At 42.6% G+C, this 13,766-nt stretch overlaps 2 protein-coding genes across 2 annotated transcripts; both read right to left on the bottom strand.

Annotated features, from left to right (window-relative positions):
* Positions 1-966: 966 nt before the first annotated feature.
* LOC311189156 (chemokine XC receptor 1-like) lies at positions 967-1,980 on the bottom strand (the record flags this gene model as incomplete). The annotated part of the gene is made up of 1 exon (XM_084260735.1): positions 967-1,980. One exon carries the CDS (start codon positions 1,978-1,980, stop codon positions 967-969), a length of 1,014 nt encoding a protein of 337 aa, XP_084116861.1.
* Positions 1,981-12,535: 10,555 nt separating this feature from the next.
* LOC311205554 (chemokine XC receptor 1-like) lies at positions 12,536-13,549 on the bottom strand (the record flags this gene model as incomplete). The annotated part of the gene is made up of 1 exon (XM_084280009.1): positions 12,536-13,549. The coding sequence occupies one exon, from the start codon at positions 13,547-13,549 to the stop codon at positions 12,536-12,538; it is 1,014 nt and encodes a 337-aa protein (XP_084136135.1).
* Positions 13,550-13,766: the final 217 nt, after the last annotated feature.

The following is a 13,766-nucleotide window of genomic DNA, read 5'->3' on the forward strand; positions in this document are numbered from 1 at the left end:
ACATCTCTGTGAAACAGTTTTAAAAAAAGTTGTGAAGCAGCAAGCATCCAAGTATATAGGCTACCTGCTGCTCTGGCTTCCTAAAAAAAAATAAGGAAAAAGGATCAAACATTACAAATAAAGCAAATTATCTCTGTTCACCTATTTAAAAAGCCTTTTGTTCTTCTTAGCACCATGGCAAGGGGAGAAAAGGAAGGAGAGAGCATTTAGAGGCAAATATGTTCCTGTACCACCCTGGAGATGGGCTGCTGATCCACTGCAACCACTTGAAGAGATATTCAGAGACTGGAAGGTGCCTGTGGCAGGAACCGTAACAGGAGGAAAACTAATGTACTGGTGAAGTATCAGCTTGTTTTCCTTCTAGAGCTCTCCCAAACTTTCCATTTCAGACCCCCAAAATTTCTCTTACATTAAGCTAGTTTTACATATATTTATCTACCAACAGATAAATGAACATTTGCACTGAGAACTTAAGAGACTCTGAGGTCTTTTAGCTGTTGTCAAGCCAGTTAATCCCAAGAGCCCCAAAAAAAAGAGAAACAATGAGATCAACACTGATAAATACTGCAAAGCATAAAAGCTCCAGAAGTAAATGTGCCCATTACTATATGCAACCCAAGTATTTTAACTAAGGCAAGAAAGCAACCCACAAGACCATTTATGTTACAACCTGATGGTTTAGCTCCCAAAGGAAAAAGCAGATCTTTTTTTCTGTTTTCATCTCACTGCACAAAAAATTCATAAAGATAAGACTTAAAAGGCCAATAAAGTAATTTCTCAGCATTCTTAATTCTCCATCCTACTGTAAATATGTTTTAAAAAAATTTTTTTTCCATACACAGCATGCTTGCAGAGAGTAAATTTGTGTGCCTTTGTCAGGAAAGTGCCTCTAAGAATTAGAGACTGCCCATGGCTTTTAAAATCTGAAAGTACACCCAGGATTAGTGCTCATAGTTAGGTCTCACTTCAGTAGAGGGATGCATCTTCATAGTGGAATTTATCTTGAGAGCTGGTCCTGGGGCTGGAGGCTTGACCATTGCCATATGGTAAATATTGATTGCATAACCGTAACAAATGCCTCTTGAACTTGACTCCAACCAATACGTAGAGCACAGGGTTGAGGCAGCAGTGGGAGAAAGCAATTTTACGGCAAATGTAGAAGGCAAACTGGGAGTCGTTGTGATACTGACAGTTAGGTGATGGAAAAGTAATTAGAAAGCTGAGAATATTGTAAGGTGCCCAGCTCAGGAAAAAAGCCACCACAATGATAAGGATGAGCTTCACGGTTCTGTGCTTTCTGTGAGATCTTGCTCTGAGCAAGATGATCAGTATCTTGATGTAACAGAATCCAATAACACCAAAGGAAATCAGGAAGAATATATTTCTCTGATAGATGTCTGTCTTTTTCCATTCCCAGTCGTATTCACACATCTTCACCCCTTCCAAGTTTTCTTTCACTGAAGTATGAATCATCTCTGGAATGACAATTAATATGCTACCAATCCAAACAACCAAGCTCACCAGAAATCCATAGTACCACGTCTGGGATCTCAAAGTCGAAAGGGGGTTCACTACAGACAAGTACCGCAGGATAGTCATGATAGCCAAAAAGCAAACACCGCTGTAGTAGCCCATGGAGAAAACAGCATTCACTGCTTTGCAGAGGAACTCGCCAAAAATCCACCCAAAGGACTGGTCCACTGCCCAGAAGGGCAGCATGCAGGAGAAGACTAAGTCAGAGAGACAGAGATTCATGATGGAGACGTTCGTTAAAGATGTAAGGTTTTCGTATTTGAATAGGATCCATAACACCAGAGTGTTTCCTAGCAGGCTGAGCAAAAATACCACAGTGTAGAAGACAGTAGTGAGATGGGTGCGAAGTACAAAATAGTTGCCCATGTCACAGACATTGCTTTCATTAGAAGAGTATTCATTTGAGTAATTATAGTCGAAATAAAGTGGATACAGATCTTCATCCATTTGTCTGTGCAGATCTTGTGCTGTTCTCCCACAGGTAATTAGAGGAACTGTGAAAATCAATACAAAATTTTCAAAACCCAACTTGATACCTAAGCTGCCGTGGAGGCTGTTCTATAGGTACCAAAAGAAGCAGTGAAACTATTTTTTTTTCCATGTTTATAGCACAGAAAGGAAGTATTTTTTCTTATTGACTGCAGTATGAACTGATAGATATTAAAGACAGCCTCAGGCAATGTCAAGATCTGAAATACCTAAGAATTCAGAAACGAAGATGTTTCTAAACCAATATGGTTGGTAACTACTACTAATTATTAAGCTTCTACTACATAAGGTTGAGGATGCATTGCTTTTTGACGTAAGTATGTCAGTTGTCAAGATACACTTTTTAAAGATTTCTGGAATGCTATCACATTTCTAAGCACTTCACCATATATATGATTCTTTGTCACCAAGGTTCAGTACCCAATAAACATGAAAAGCTGACCAGTACCAATATCAACAAGTGTAGACTCTAAGAATGGAAAAAGCCGTGTTTCTTAGAGACTTTCATCTTGAGTTTGGGTCCAGTCCTGTTTAATATCTTCATTGACGACCTTGATGAGGGAATAGCATCGACCCTCATCGACCCTCAGCAAGTACCTGATGATACAAACCAGAATTACTACACAAAAACATGAATGAGACTAGATAGAAGTAGAAGCTGCTGAAAAGATTCTTCATGTTGGTAATACCGAACAGGAATAAAACCACAGTAATACAAACAAACAAACAAAATAATGGCTAACAATAAAAACACTTAGGGCTTTTACAGTTCCCTTCAGTTTAATAATCTCAACAACATCTATAGAGTATTAGAAGGGTTTGGTGTTTATTTGACAAACAGACAATCATTTACTTTTTGAATGTGATCAACTAAGAAAAACAAATAACAATCTTAGTTAAAAACAATTTTCAGCACTACTTTTCCTTGAGTCCACTGGATAGTTTCTGAAATTTGACATGTACTTTTCCTTTACATTTTGAATAGTCTTCTCTCCCTAGTTGTTCCCATAAGTCTTGATTCTCCACCGACCAAGTCTTAAAAGATCCCAGCCTCCAGGATTTTAGTACAAATTCCTATTCCTTTTATGTAACCCTCTAGCATAACCCTCTAGCAGTGGAGAGAGGGACTACAAATACAATACACCCTTTCACTGTTATCAGATGGTGTACATAAGAGGCCCCTTTATACATGAAAACCAGGCTCTCCAACTAACTGACTCTTCAGAAGAAGTAGTGAAACGATGCTCACAACAAACACTCTCAAATATGTATGTACTACCACAAGGTGAGCAAAATCAACTACCATTTGTTTTCTACCATAGTATCTTAGACAGAGCATTTTAACTGCAGTGCAGTCTTCTAAATGTGAACGTTTGGAAACACTGTCTGGAACATTTGGAACATTTTTTAAATTCAAGCACTCCCAGGAGAATCATTGGAAGACTTCAGGAAATTGCCTTGTACACAATAATATTCGCAAAACATAAAAGGCACTACTGCAAGGAGTTTATCTCCTCTGCTGCATGTTCTGACGCATCATATCAAAACCAAAACCAAGAAAACCAACAGAGAGCATTTCACCATGCTGCTGAACAGTGTCCATGTTGTACCCTGAAAGTTTAATCCCAGGCTGCCTCCACGGATAAAACCAAACATCCATCCTCACCCTTCAAGCATAGAGGCAAAAGCCTCCTACTTCTCCTTCTTTGTTTACACTTGAAAAGTAACTCGGTTTCAACTGAGAGGCTGAACCGGGAGCATGACAGCTACAGCTGATCAACTCTATACGCCAAGCAACCTTTGCACAGGCAAAAATCAGCAGAAGGCGACTGAGTGTGATGACCCCAGCAGAAAACACCAGGGCCCCGAGCTCACAAACAGGCAGCTGCAATGGCAAGGAATTCACCAGCCTCCAAAACACAACACAGCCCCTATGCAGTCCGACTCACCACCACCACCACAGGAGAATCCAGAGCCCAAAGACATCAGACGACCATTTCACTAGAGCCTCGCTCTTTGTTTTTTTTCCCTTGCTCCCTCTGGATTACTGGGATCAACGTAAGCCGGAGGAGGGCCGGCCGCAAACCCAGCATCTGCTCTGGAGACAGACCCAGCCGCCCTGCGTGCCAGCAAAACTCTCCCAGTCCGTCTGCCGGAGATTTGCCGACACAAGGGCATGCGGGATTAGGACCGTGGCAAATATTTGCCTATCAGCACTTTATAGTGAGCGAGGGCATGGGCACGGACACGGGCGGGTATCTGGTTTCTAGCAGGGTGACTCTGCTCCTCTGTCAGCTGCTGTGACCCGCGAGGAGAACTCAGGTCTGTTCACGGGTGGATGACAGGGTAGAAAACAAAGGGCAGGGTTTGTGCCGGCCTAAAATCATCGCTCACCAAGGTGGAAAGAACGACACCTTAAACGACCGGGCCTGGATGCTGGCTGCCATCCGCCTAGTCGCTGGACCTCTGGGACCGGGAGCTGCGGGGAGCCCCTTGGGGAAGGGTGGGTGCCTCGCAGCTCCCCGTCCCTCTGGGCCAGCGCCTCGGCAGGCATCGGCCACCATACCCAGGCCACCCAGGGCCTGTGTGTGCGGAGCTGGCCATCCCACGGCAGGCTGGGGTATTGGCCCCGCCGGGCTCACCCAGCCGCGGGGCCATGCCAAGTTCTCCACCACAGCTCTGAGAGGCCGCGGTGCAGCTCTCGCCCCTCTCCGTCCCGGCCGGGGCTCCTCCTCTCGAAACGAGCTCCGAGCGGCAACAAGTGGAAGCCGCTGAAGTTACTTCCCCCCCTCCCTCCGGCAGTCGCCACCGCTTCCCCACCGGCCTGGCCTCCCCCTGCACTCCCTCAGGCCGGGGGTAGGAGGGGGGGAGAGTCGAGGGGTGGGGGAGTGTCGCGCGTTACCTGCGTGGCCGCCATGTCACGGAGAGACGGCCCGGGGAAAAGCTCCGCGACCTTCGCCGCTCCCCGCCGACTACAACTTCCGTGAGGCCGCTGGAGGTTGTGGAGGGGTTTTTTTGTGTGTGTTTTTTTGTTTGTGCATCAGTTCATCAACCTCTGCACAGACGACTGAAGTGAGTATGAAAGTCAGGCTCGGTACACCCAGTACACAGCAGGTTTACCCTTTCTGCCCTCATCCATTGGTGGAAAAACGTCTTCCCATGGCTGTAAGACGTAAGTAGGAAATCATTAAGGCCACATATGACTGAGGAGGCTGTGAGAAAGCAGGTGTGAAACCAAAACGAGGTTGTTTCAGGTGCTTCCACGCCAGAAGCACCAGACTCCTTCTACACGTAAGCTGGTGAATAATCTTCACCTAATGTATGGTTCCAAATAACTCAAAAGCACCTTAATGTCCTCAAAAATGCAGGTTATAAGGCTGAGCATGTTGTGGGTGCGTGATTCATGAAATGGCATGGAATGCCTTACACAGTTGGAAAGCAGCCTTCAGTCTGACTTCTCTTGGCACACTTTGCAGCATCGTACAATACAGGGCCCAGAGCATCTGCTGAAACCAAATGTTTGTTTTCCATTGATCCGTAGAAAACTGTCTTCCAAAAGTAACCCTGGGGTCATCAGTTGCAAATGGTGATAAAATGAAATTCCAGATAATTTCACTGCAGTGGAGTTTTTTATGTACTATCCATGTGCAGTTTTACTCCTCACTCAGAACTGATCAAGTAGAATGGATTGTACCTCCTTTGAATTACACAGACACAAGCCACTTTCAGAAATATTGAATTATCAACATTAATTATTGGATTATTGCCTGGATATAGACATTGGTTTCTTCAGAGAAAAACCTGTTGTTTCCAACTAGATCTGTTGCTGACCAACACTTCTTAGGATTTTCTGTATTCTTCATCTATCCATATTCTTAGCAACAAAAGAGGTTCAAGGTTTTTTTTCTCTTTGGAAGCTGTCCTGTGGGGGGGGGGGGGAAAGCATTATTTGTTCTATTTGTGTTGCTTTATCTTCATTCTGATAAAATTTATTGAATAACTTCTTAAACTGGAGGGGAATTATCGTCAATTTTTCCCAGCCTGGGGAAGGCAATAGTGATCTTCCCAGTGAAAGGAAAGCCTTTCCCGGGAAAAATCTTTCCACTAGTTGATGGAATGTTACCCTTGTAACTGTAAATGTATCCCACAGAGATCCCCAACTCAAGCAACTCAAACTACTAAATTCCTGTGTAGTGGATCATTAAAGGCTCATCCTGTATCCTTTGGGTTTTGTTCCATATGGCTGATAGCTATGTAAGGCCTGAAATCAACTTCCGACATCAGGGGTTAAATCTGATGGTAGCTGCAGTTCTTTTGGAGTGATTCTGAAACACAGTTCGAACTCGAGTTGGGTTGGTTTCGCCATTCTCTTTTTTGGGGGGGAGAGAGGGTTGCATTTTGGTGACTCACAGAAACAGCACAAAGTTTGCAAACAAATAAAGAATCCTTTCGTTGTAATTATGATGCATGAACACGCTATGAACACGCTGTGTTTCTGTGTGGGAAGAGTTTCCTCCCTTCAGGCAGTTCAGTTTACATTTGCACTGCCTGGCTTGTCATAAAGCGCAAACCCTGTCGTGAGCCGTCTCGTGCTGATAACGGTCTGGTGCCTCATTGACTAGAGGAGGCTTTTGCGAAACTCTCTTAAATAACTGGGCTCTAGCAAAAGAAGATAAAAGAAAAAAAGGACTGTCTGAGATTACCTCATTATGTATTTCCCGTTAAGTTTTTTAAGCGTTGATTGCCGTTGCATAATAACCAGGGAGGGGTTTGCTCCTGCTACGCACTTGACGTATATAATGAACAGCTCAGGGACCACTTTTTGCATTTGGTTGCATTCTGGTTTGAATAGGTGGGCAAATAATTGTCAGCTGGAAGCAGGCAACGTTGAAAGAACCAGCAAAGCTCAGGAAAACCTCTGGAAGCGAAACTGGGAAGGTGGCTGACGGGCTTGGAAGAACCTCCTGCTAATATCAGGTAAGTTTCTGAGACTGTCTTCTTGAGCATATCAGGGTTAGGAGCTGTCGCTGCTCAGAACTGGCTGCATTTCACTCCTGTGTGGGGAAATAAGTACCAAGATTTGGAGCTGTTTTGGGGGGATGGTATGGCAGAACCAGAACCAGAACAGAGACCTTCGTTTGTACAGTTTAAATGGATCAAAGTCTTCTGTTTACTGTTTGCAAATAAAGTAAAAAAAAAGAATAATGACCACTTTTACAAACTTACAGATTATTTTAGTCAAGGCCAACCTTACTAGGTTCTCTTATCTTTCAGTGCTGTAATACTTACATGAAGAAGCTAAGGTGCAGAGAACAACTGCTAGTGACACTTTTCTGATGGGCAATTACTGTGAGGTGGCTTCAGTGTTCTTTGTATTTTAAATGAAGTTAGGGTTCCTTATGTGACTAAATGGGTTGCAGCTGACTTTCAACATTTGGTATGCTTAGGTGCAGGGGAGTTCTTAAAAACAGGTCTGTGCTGATAAGGGAAGGACTGTGGTGTTTGTTCCTCCTTTATGACAATATACAGCTGGTCTTCATATGTGATCTTTACTGGTACTTCTTACTGGCAGCTAACTCTTGCATTATGTTCCTTTCTAATTTTGATGGTTGCTTTAGTACTGCTTCCTGAAAAACCTGTAGGCATCTAATCAGCATGGCAAATAGAATCACAGAATCTTTAAGGTTGGAAAAGGCCTCTAAGATCAAGTCCAACCATCAACCCAACACCACCATGTCTACTAAACCCCAGTGAAGCTTCTCCCAACTTAACACAGGACCTCCCTATTTAAACACTGGATGAACAAGAACATGTTAAACTGCTTAGTAACCATAAGAATGTAAGATAGAGTTTTATTTATGATTTTAGTAACACTGGTGGCATTTTCAAAATATTGAGTTATAGAGGGAGGTATTTTCACTCCTGATCAGACACGTGTGGCAACAAGCAGCACATGCTGTGCGTTGCCCAACACATTGCACATGTTTATGAATCTGATTTTTGCTCTGATTATGGTAAGAAGCAAAATTATCATCAATTTTAATAGGAACAGGATGCTTTCTAAAAATGTGTGGATTTTAAGTTTGCTTATTTTATTTCAGACTATTTGCATTAGCAGTGGAAAGGACTAGTTTGGCTACCTGCTTTACCCCTTACCAGTGAGGATTTTCCCTGCTGGCAGATCATTGACACAGGCTCCCATGGATGCACAGAAGGTGGGAGCTCTGACAAGCTATGGCAGTGATACTCAGTTTTGTGTTCACTTGCTGAGAAGACAGGTAGGGAGAAGGGCCCAATCCATTTAAATTGCTTGTGGGAGAAGCCGTTGTTCTTCCATTTCCACTGGGTGGAACTTAATATGGACTTAATCAGAGCAGCAAGAGCATGTCCATTTAACTGCTGTAACTTGCAGTTAAGGCTGGAGGTGCCATCCTATGTAAACACATCTCTGGCACTATACATTGGCTGTAATGTTGTGACCACCCTCATCAACATAATCTGTGGTTTCAAAACTAATTTCTCCTTTTAAATTTACAAACTTCTTTCAGTTCTGCATTTGCTCAGACCACATAATAGTTGATTGGGTGAAATTAAAGGTCCTCCAAGCATTAGGTTTTACCCAGAACAGATTGTATTTTCCAAGCATCTGGAGCTCCCAGAGGGAAAGCAATCCACAGGCTGCCCATGCCCAGACCTGCACTGGGCATATTCTGTGGCTTTAGCAATATAGATATTTAATAACATACATGTATAAAAAAAAAAGATGGAAGCTGCACCAACATATTTCCTGCATATAGCTCCAAGTGCCTTACAGGTCTCTGTGCCTAGGAGAGAGGTACGACTCATGGCTGAGGAGAATTGCTTTGGAACTACTTACGTAGACTGGATGAATGGTTCTCTGTGGAACTGGGCAGGGTGCACATAATGGTGCTGAGGGCATTGCCCAGTATCACTGAAAGGTGCTATCTATTGCTTCTACAGGCCATGGTGATGATCAAAGGAGGTCCCTGATGACTTGATAAAGGCAAAGGTCGTGCCCATTTTCAAAAAAAGGGAAGAAGGACAACACTGGGAACTATAGGCTGGTTAATCTCACCCCTGTGCCCTGAAAAATGATGGAGCAGATCCTCCAGCCATTACCACAAAAACTGAATGGGTGGACTGCAAAGTGGATGAAAAACTGACTGGACCATCAGGCTCAAAGGGTAGTGCTCAGTGGTTTGAAATTTTAATGAGTGGCTCTTTTATGAGTGGCATGGTTTGAGAGGTCAGTACAGAAGCTGGTACTGTTTAAAATCTTCATTAACAACCTGGATGATGAGACAGGATGCATCCTCAGCAAGTCTGTGGATGAAACCAAGTAAGAGCAAGCAGCTGATACACATTGAGCTGTAGGGCTGCCATGCAAGGGGCCATCAGCAACCTTTTAGAATGAGCTGACAGGAGCCCTGGAAGTTCAACAATGGCAAATGCAAAGTCCTGCAGCTGGGATGGCTTAACCCACTGCAAAGAACATGGGCTGGGAGCTACCTGGCTAGAGGTCAGCTTTGCTGGAAAAGATATGGAGGTTCAAATGAACATGTTGAACACAAACAAGTCATGTACCCTTGCAGCAGTGAAGACTAACTGTGTATGGGCCTGTGTTGCCATCAGGTTGAGGGAAACCTCTCTCTCTACCTGACATTCATGTGGTCGCATCCACAGTAGAATATCCAGTTTTGAGGCTCCCAATAAAAGAGATTGATTTACTGAAGTGAGCCCAATGGAGCACCACCAAAACAGGGAGTTAGAGCACATGACATATGAGGAGACTAGATGGTCTGGGGTTATTTTAGCCTCAGAAAAACAAAACCAACCAAACAAAAAAACCCCTCAGACCCAAAACAACCCAACAAAAAAACCCAAAAACCACCACAAAACCAAGGTTTAAGGGAGATCTGATGGCTCTTTTTCACCTTGTGATAAAAGGACATGAAGAAGGCAAGGATGAGGCAGAAGAAGCAACGTCACACATTTGCAGCAAAAAAAAATTTGTTCATGTTGCAGGAAAAAAATCCACCATCAGAGTTGTTAAGCTTTGGAACAGGGACCCAGAGGAATTACACAGTTTCTGTTCTTGGAGATTTTCAGAGTTTGAGCAGACAAGGCTCTGAGCAACCTTGTCTAACTGAAAAGACAGAACTGCTGTGAGCAGGTTGAAGTAATGTATGACCTCCAGAAATCTCTTCCAAGCTAAATTAATCTATGAAAATTCACAACTAATTCTTCAATTGAAAATACCTTAATAAGTGGGTAGAGAACAGGCAGAGAACAATAATCACAGTGGTAATATTCCGTTGAATTTCCAAGTATTTATTAGCATCACTTTGTTATGTCAGGAGAGGGAATCTTCACGTGCTGGATTACTTTGGTTATGGCAAGCAGAAGTACAATTGCATAATATTAAGCATTCTGTAGAGTGTGTTACAGTAAAGATTTTTGTTTCAGGAGAGTGTAGGTCTAGGACAGTGGAACGACAGTTTGTTGAAATTACGTAGGTACACGAGACCTTCTTTTACTCATCATCATAACTTTTTCCTCTTGTAGAGCTTTGCAGATGGCCCTGGCTTATCAGAAAGGAAGAAGAATTTGGACTCGTTTGTCCTTCAGCAGGTTGTCTCTTCGTAAAGTGATGGTCAGTCATCTCTTCATAATTGGCATTATTGAGTCCCCAGTCCAAAGTCTCTTGAAGTGCATACAGCAGCCACATTCATTTCAAATGTCTCTTTTCAGGAGACAAGACCCAAAGGCTGTTCTCCACCAGAACCAGACAGATGACAACTCCAACCTCTCCATGGTTTGTCTGAACACAAGTGGGTTCCCTGGTGGGATTAAAGAGTGACTTTTTACATTTTTTAAGCTTTAGGCAATATCTGTAGTAACAGGATACCAGGATACCATTTTAAGATGGCTGCCCAAAAAGCCAAATTGTTGCTTAGAACCATTGCAAAAACACTGTTTGGTGCCACTGCAAAGCTACCTTGGCTTTCTATGCCAGTGCTGGGAAATGAAATCTTCGGTTTCCAGAGGGTTGGTTATTCAGCTACATTGGAGCACATGCTACATATTACACTATCTTGGGGGAAAACATCCAACCCACTGAGCTATCACAAAGATGAATATCAGTTACTGTAAGGAAAAAGAAAAAAAAAAAAAAAAAAAGCCAGAAGGTTGGATTGTTTTTGTTGCAAAAGTATGTGCTGTTGAATTGAATTCTCTCAACTTGCTTTTAGCTGGGAAATCATGTTTTAGGAGTCATGTAAAAACACTCCTGCCCTTAACACTAGCCCTCATAGCAACATTTCCAAAGCTAGATTCATGTAAATATTTACACTTTACTTCCCACCTGCTCATGGAGATGAGATACCTGCATGAAATGAAAGGCTTGTGTGTGGCCAGGCAGCTGGTAGACCAGGTGCTCACACACCTCAAAGATATGAGTTTATCTGGTATTTAGACAGACACAAAGCACATCAAAACCAAACTCATGGCTGGCTTTGATGATGAACATCTCTGTGAAACAGTTTTAAAAAAAGTTGTGAAGCAGCAAGCATCCAAGTATATAGGCTACCTGCTGCTCTGGCTTCCTAAAAAAAAATAAGGAAAAAGGATCAAACATTACAAATAAAGCAAATTATCTCTGTTCACCTATTTAAAAAGCCTTTTGTTCTTCTTAGCACCATGGCAAGGGGAGAAAAGGAAGGAGAGAGCATTTAGAGGCAAATATGTTCCTGTACCACCCTGGAGATGGGCTGCTGATCCACTGCAACCACTTGAAGAGATATTCAGAGACTGGAAGGTGCCTGTGGCAGGAACCGTAACAGGAGGAAAACTAATATACTGGTGAAGTATCAGCTTGTTTTCCTTCTAGAGCTCTCCCAAACTTTCCATTTCAGACCCCCAAATTTTCTCTTACATTAAGCTAGTTTTACATATATTTATCTACCAACAGATAAATGAACATTTGCACTGAGAACTTCAGAGACTCTGAGGTCTTTTAGCTGTTGTCAAGCCAGTTAATCCCAAGAGCCCCCCAAAAAAAAGAGAAACAATGAGATCAACACTGATAAATACTGCAAAGCATAAAAGCTCCAGAAGTAAATGTGCCCATTACTATATGCAACCCAAGTATTTTAAGTAAGGCAAGAAAGCAACCCACAAGACCATTTATGTTACAACCTGATGGTTTAGCTCCCAAAGGAAAAAGCAGATTTTTTTTTCTGTTTTCATCTCACTGCTCAAAAAATTCATAAAGATAAGACTTAAAAGGCCAATAAAGTAATTTCTCAGCATTCTTAATTCTCCATCCTACTGTAAATATGTTTAAAAAATTTTTTTTTCCATACACAGCATGCTTGCAGAGAGTAAATTTGTGTGCCTTTGTCAGGAAAGTGCCTCTAAGAATTAGAGACTGCCCATGGCTTTTAAAATCTGAAAGTACACCCAGGATTAGTGCTCATAGTTAGGTCTCACTTCAGTAGAGGGATGCATCTTCATAGTGGAATTTATCTTGAGAGCTGGTCCTGGGGCTGGAGGCTTGACCATTGCCATATGGTAAATATTGATTGCATAACCGTAACAAATGCCTCTTGAACTTGACTCCAACCAACACGTAGAGCACAGGGTTGAGGCAGCAGTGGGAGAAAGCAATTTTACGGCAAATGTAGAAGGCAAACTGGGAGTCTTTGTAATACTGACAGCTAGGTGCTGGAAAAGTAATTAGAAAGCTGAGAATATTGTAAGGTGCCCAGCTCAGGAAAAAAGCCACCACAATGATAAGGATGAGCTTCACGGTTCTGTGCTTTCTGTGAGATCTTGCTCTGAGCAAGATGATCAGTATCTTGATGTAACAGAATCCGATAACACCAAAGGAAATCAGGAAGAATATATTTCTCTGATAGATGTCTGTCTTTTTCCATTCCCAGTTGTATTCACACATCTTCATCCCTTCCAAGTTTTCTTTCACTGAAGTATGAATCATCTCTGGAATGACAATTAATATGCTACCAATCCAAACAACCAAGCTCACCAGAAATCCATAGTACCACGTCTGGGATCTCAAAGTCGAAAGGGGGTTCACTACAGACAAGTACCGCAGGATAGTCATGATAGCCAAAAAGCAAACACCGCTGTAGTAGCCCATGGAGAAAACAGCATTCACTGCTTTGCAGAGGAACTCGCCAAAAATCCACCCAAAGGACTGGTCCACTGCCCAGAAGGGCAGCATGCAGGAGAAGACTAAGTCAGAGAGACAGAGATTCATGATGGAGACGTTCGTTAAAGATGTAAGGTTTTCGTATTTGAATAGGATCCATAACACCAGAGTGTTTCCTAGCAGGCTGAGCAAAAATACCACAGTGTAGAAGACAGTAGTGAGATGGGTGTGAAGTACAAAATAGTTGCCCATTTCACAGACATTGCTTTCATTAGAAGAGTATTCATTTGAGTAATTATAGTCAAAATCAAGTGGATACAGATCTCCATCCATTTGTCTCTGCAGATCTTGTGCTGTTCTCCTGCAGATAATTGGAGGAACTGCGAAAATCAACCCAAAATTTTCAAAACCCAACTTGATACCTAAGCTGCCGTGGAGGCTGTTCTATAGGTACCAAAAGGAGCAGTGAAACTATTTTTTTTCCATGTTTATAGCACAGAAAGGAAGTATTTTTTCTTATTGACTGCAGTATGAACTGATAGATATTAAA

This window comes from Gallinula chloropus (assembly GCF_964237585.1).
Source record: "Gallinula chloropus genome assembly, chromosome: 2".
NCBI classification, from domain to species: domain Eukaryota; kingdom Metazoa; phylum Chordata; class Aves; order Gruiformes; family Rallidae; genus Gallinula; species Gallinula chloropus.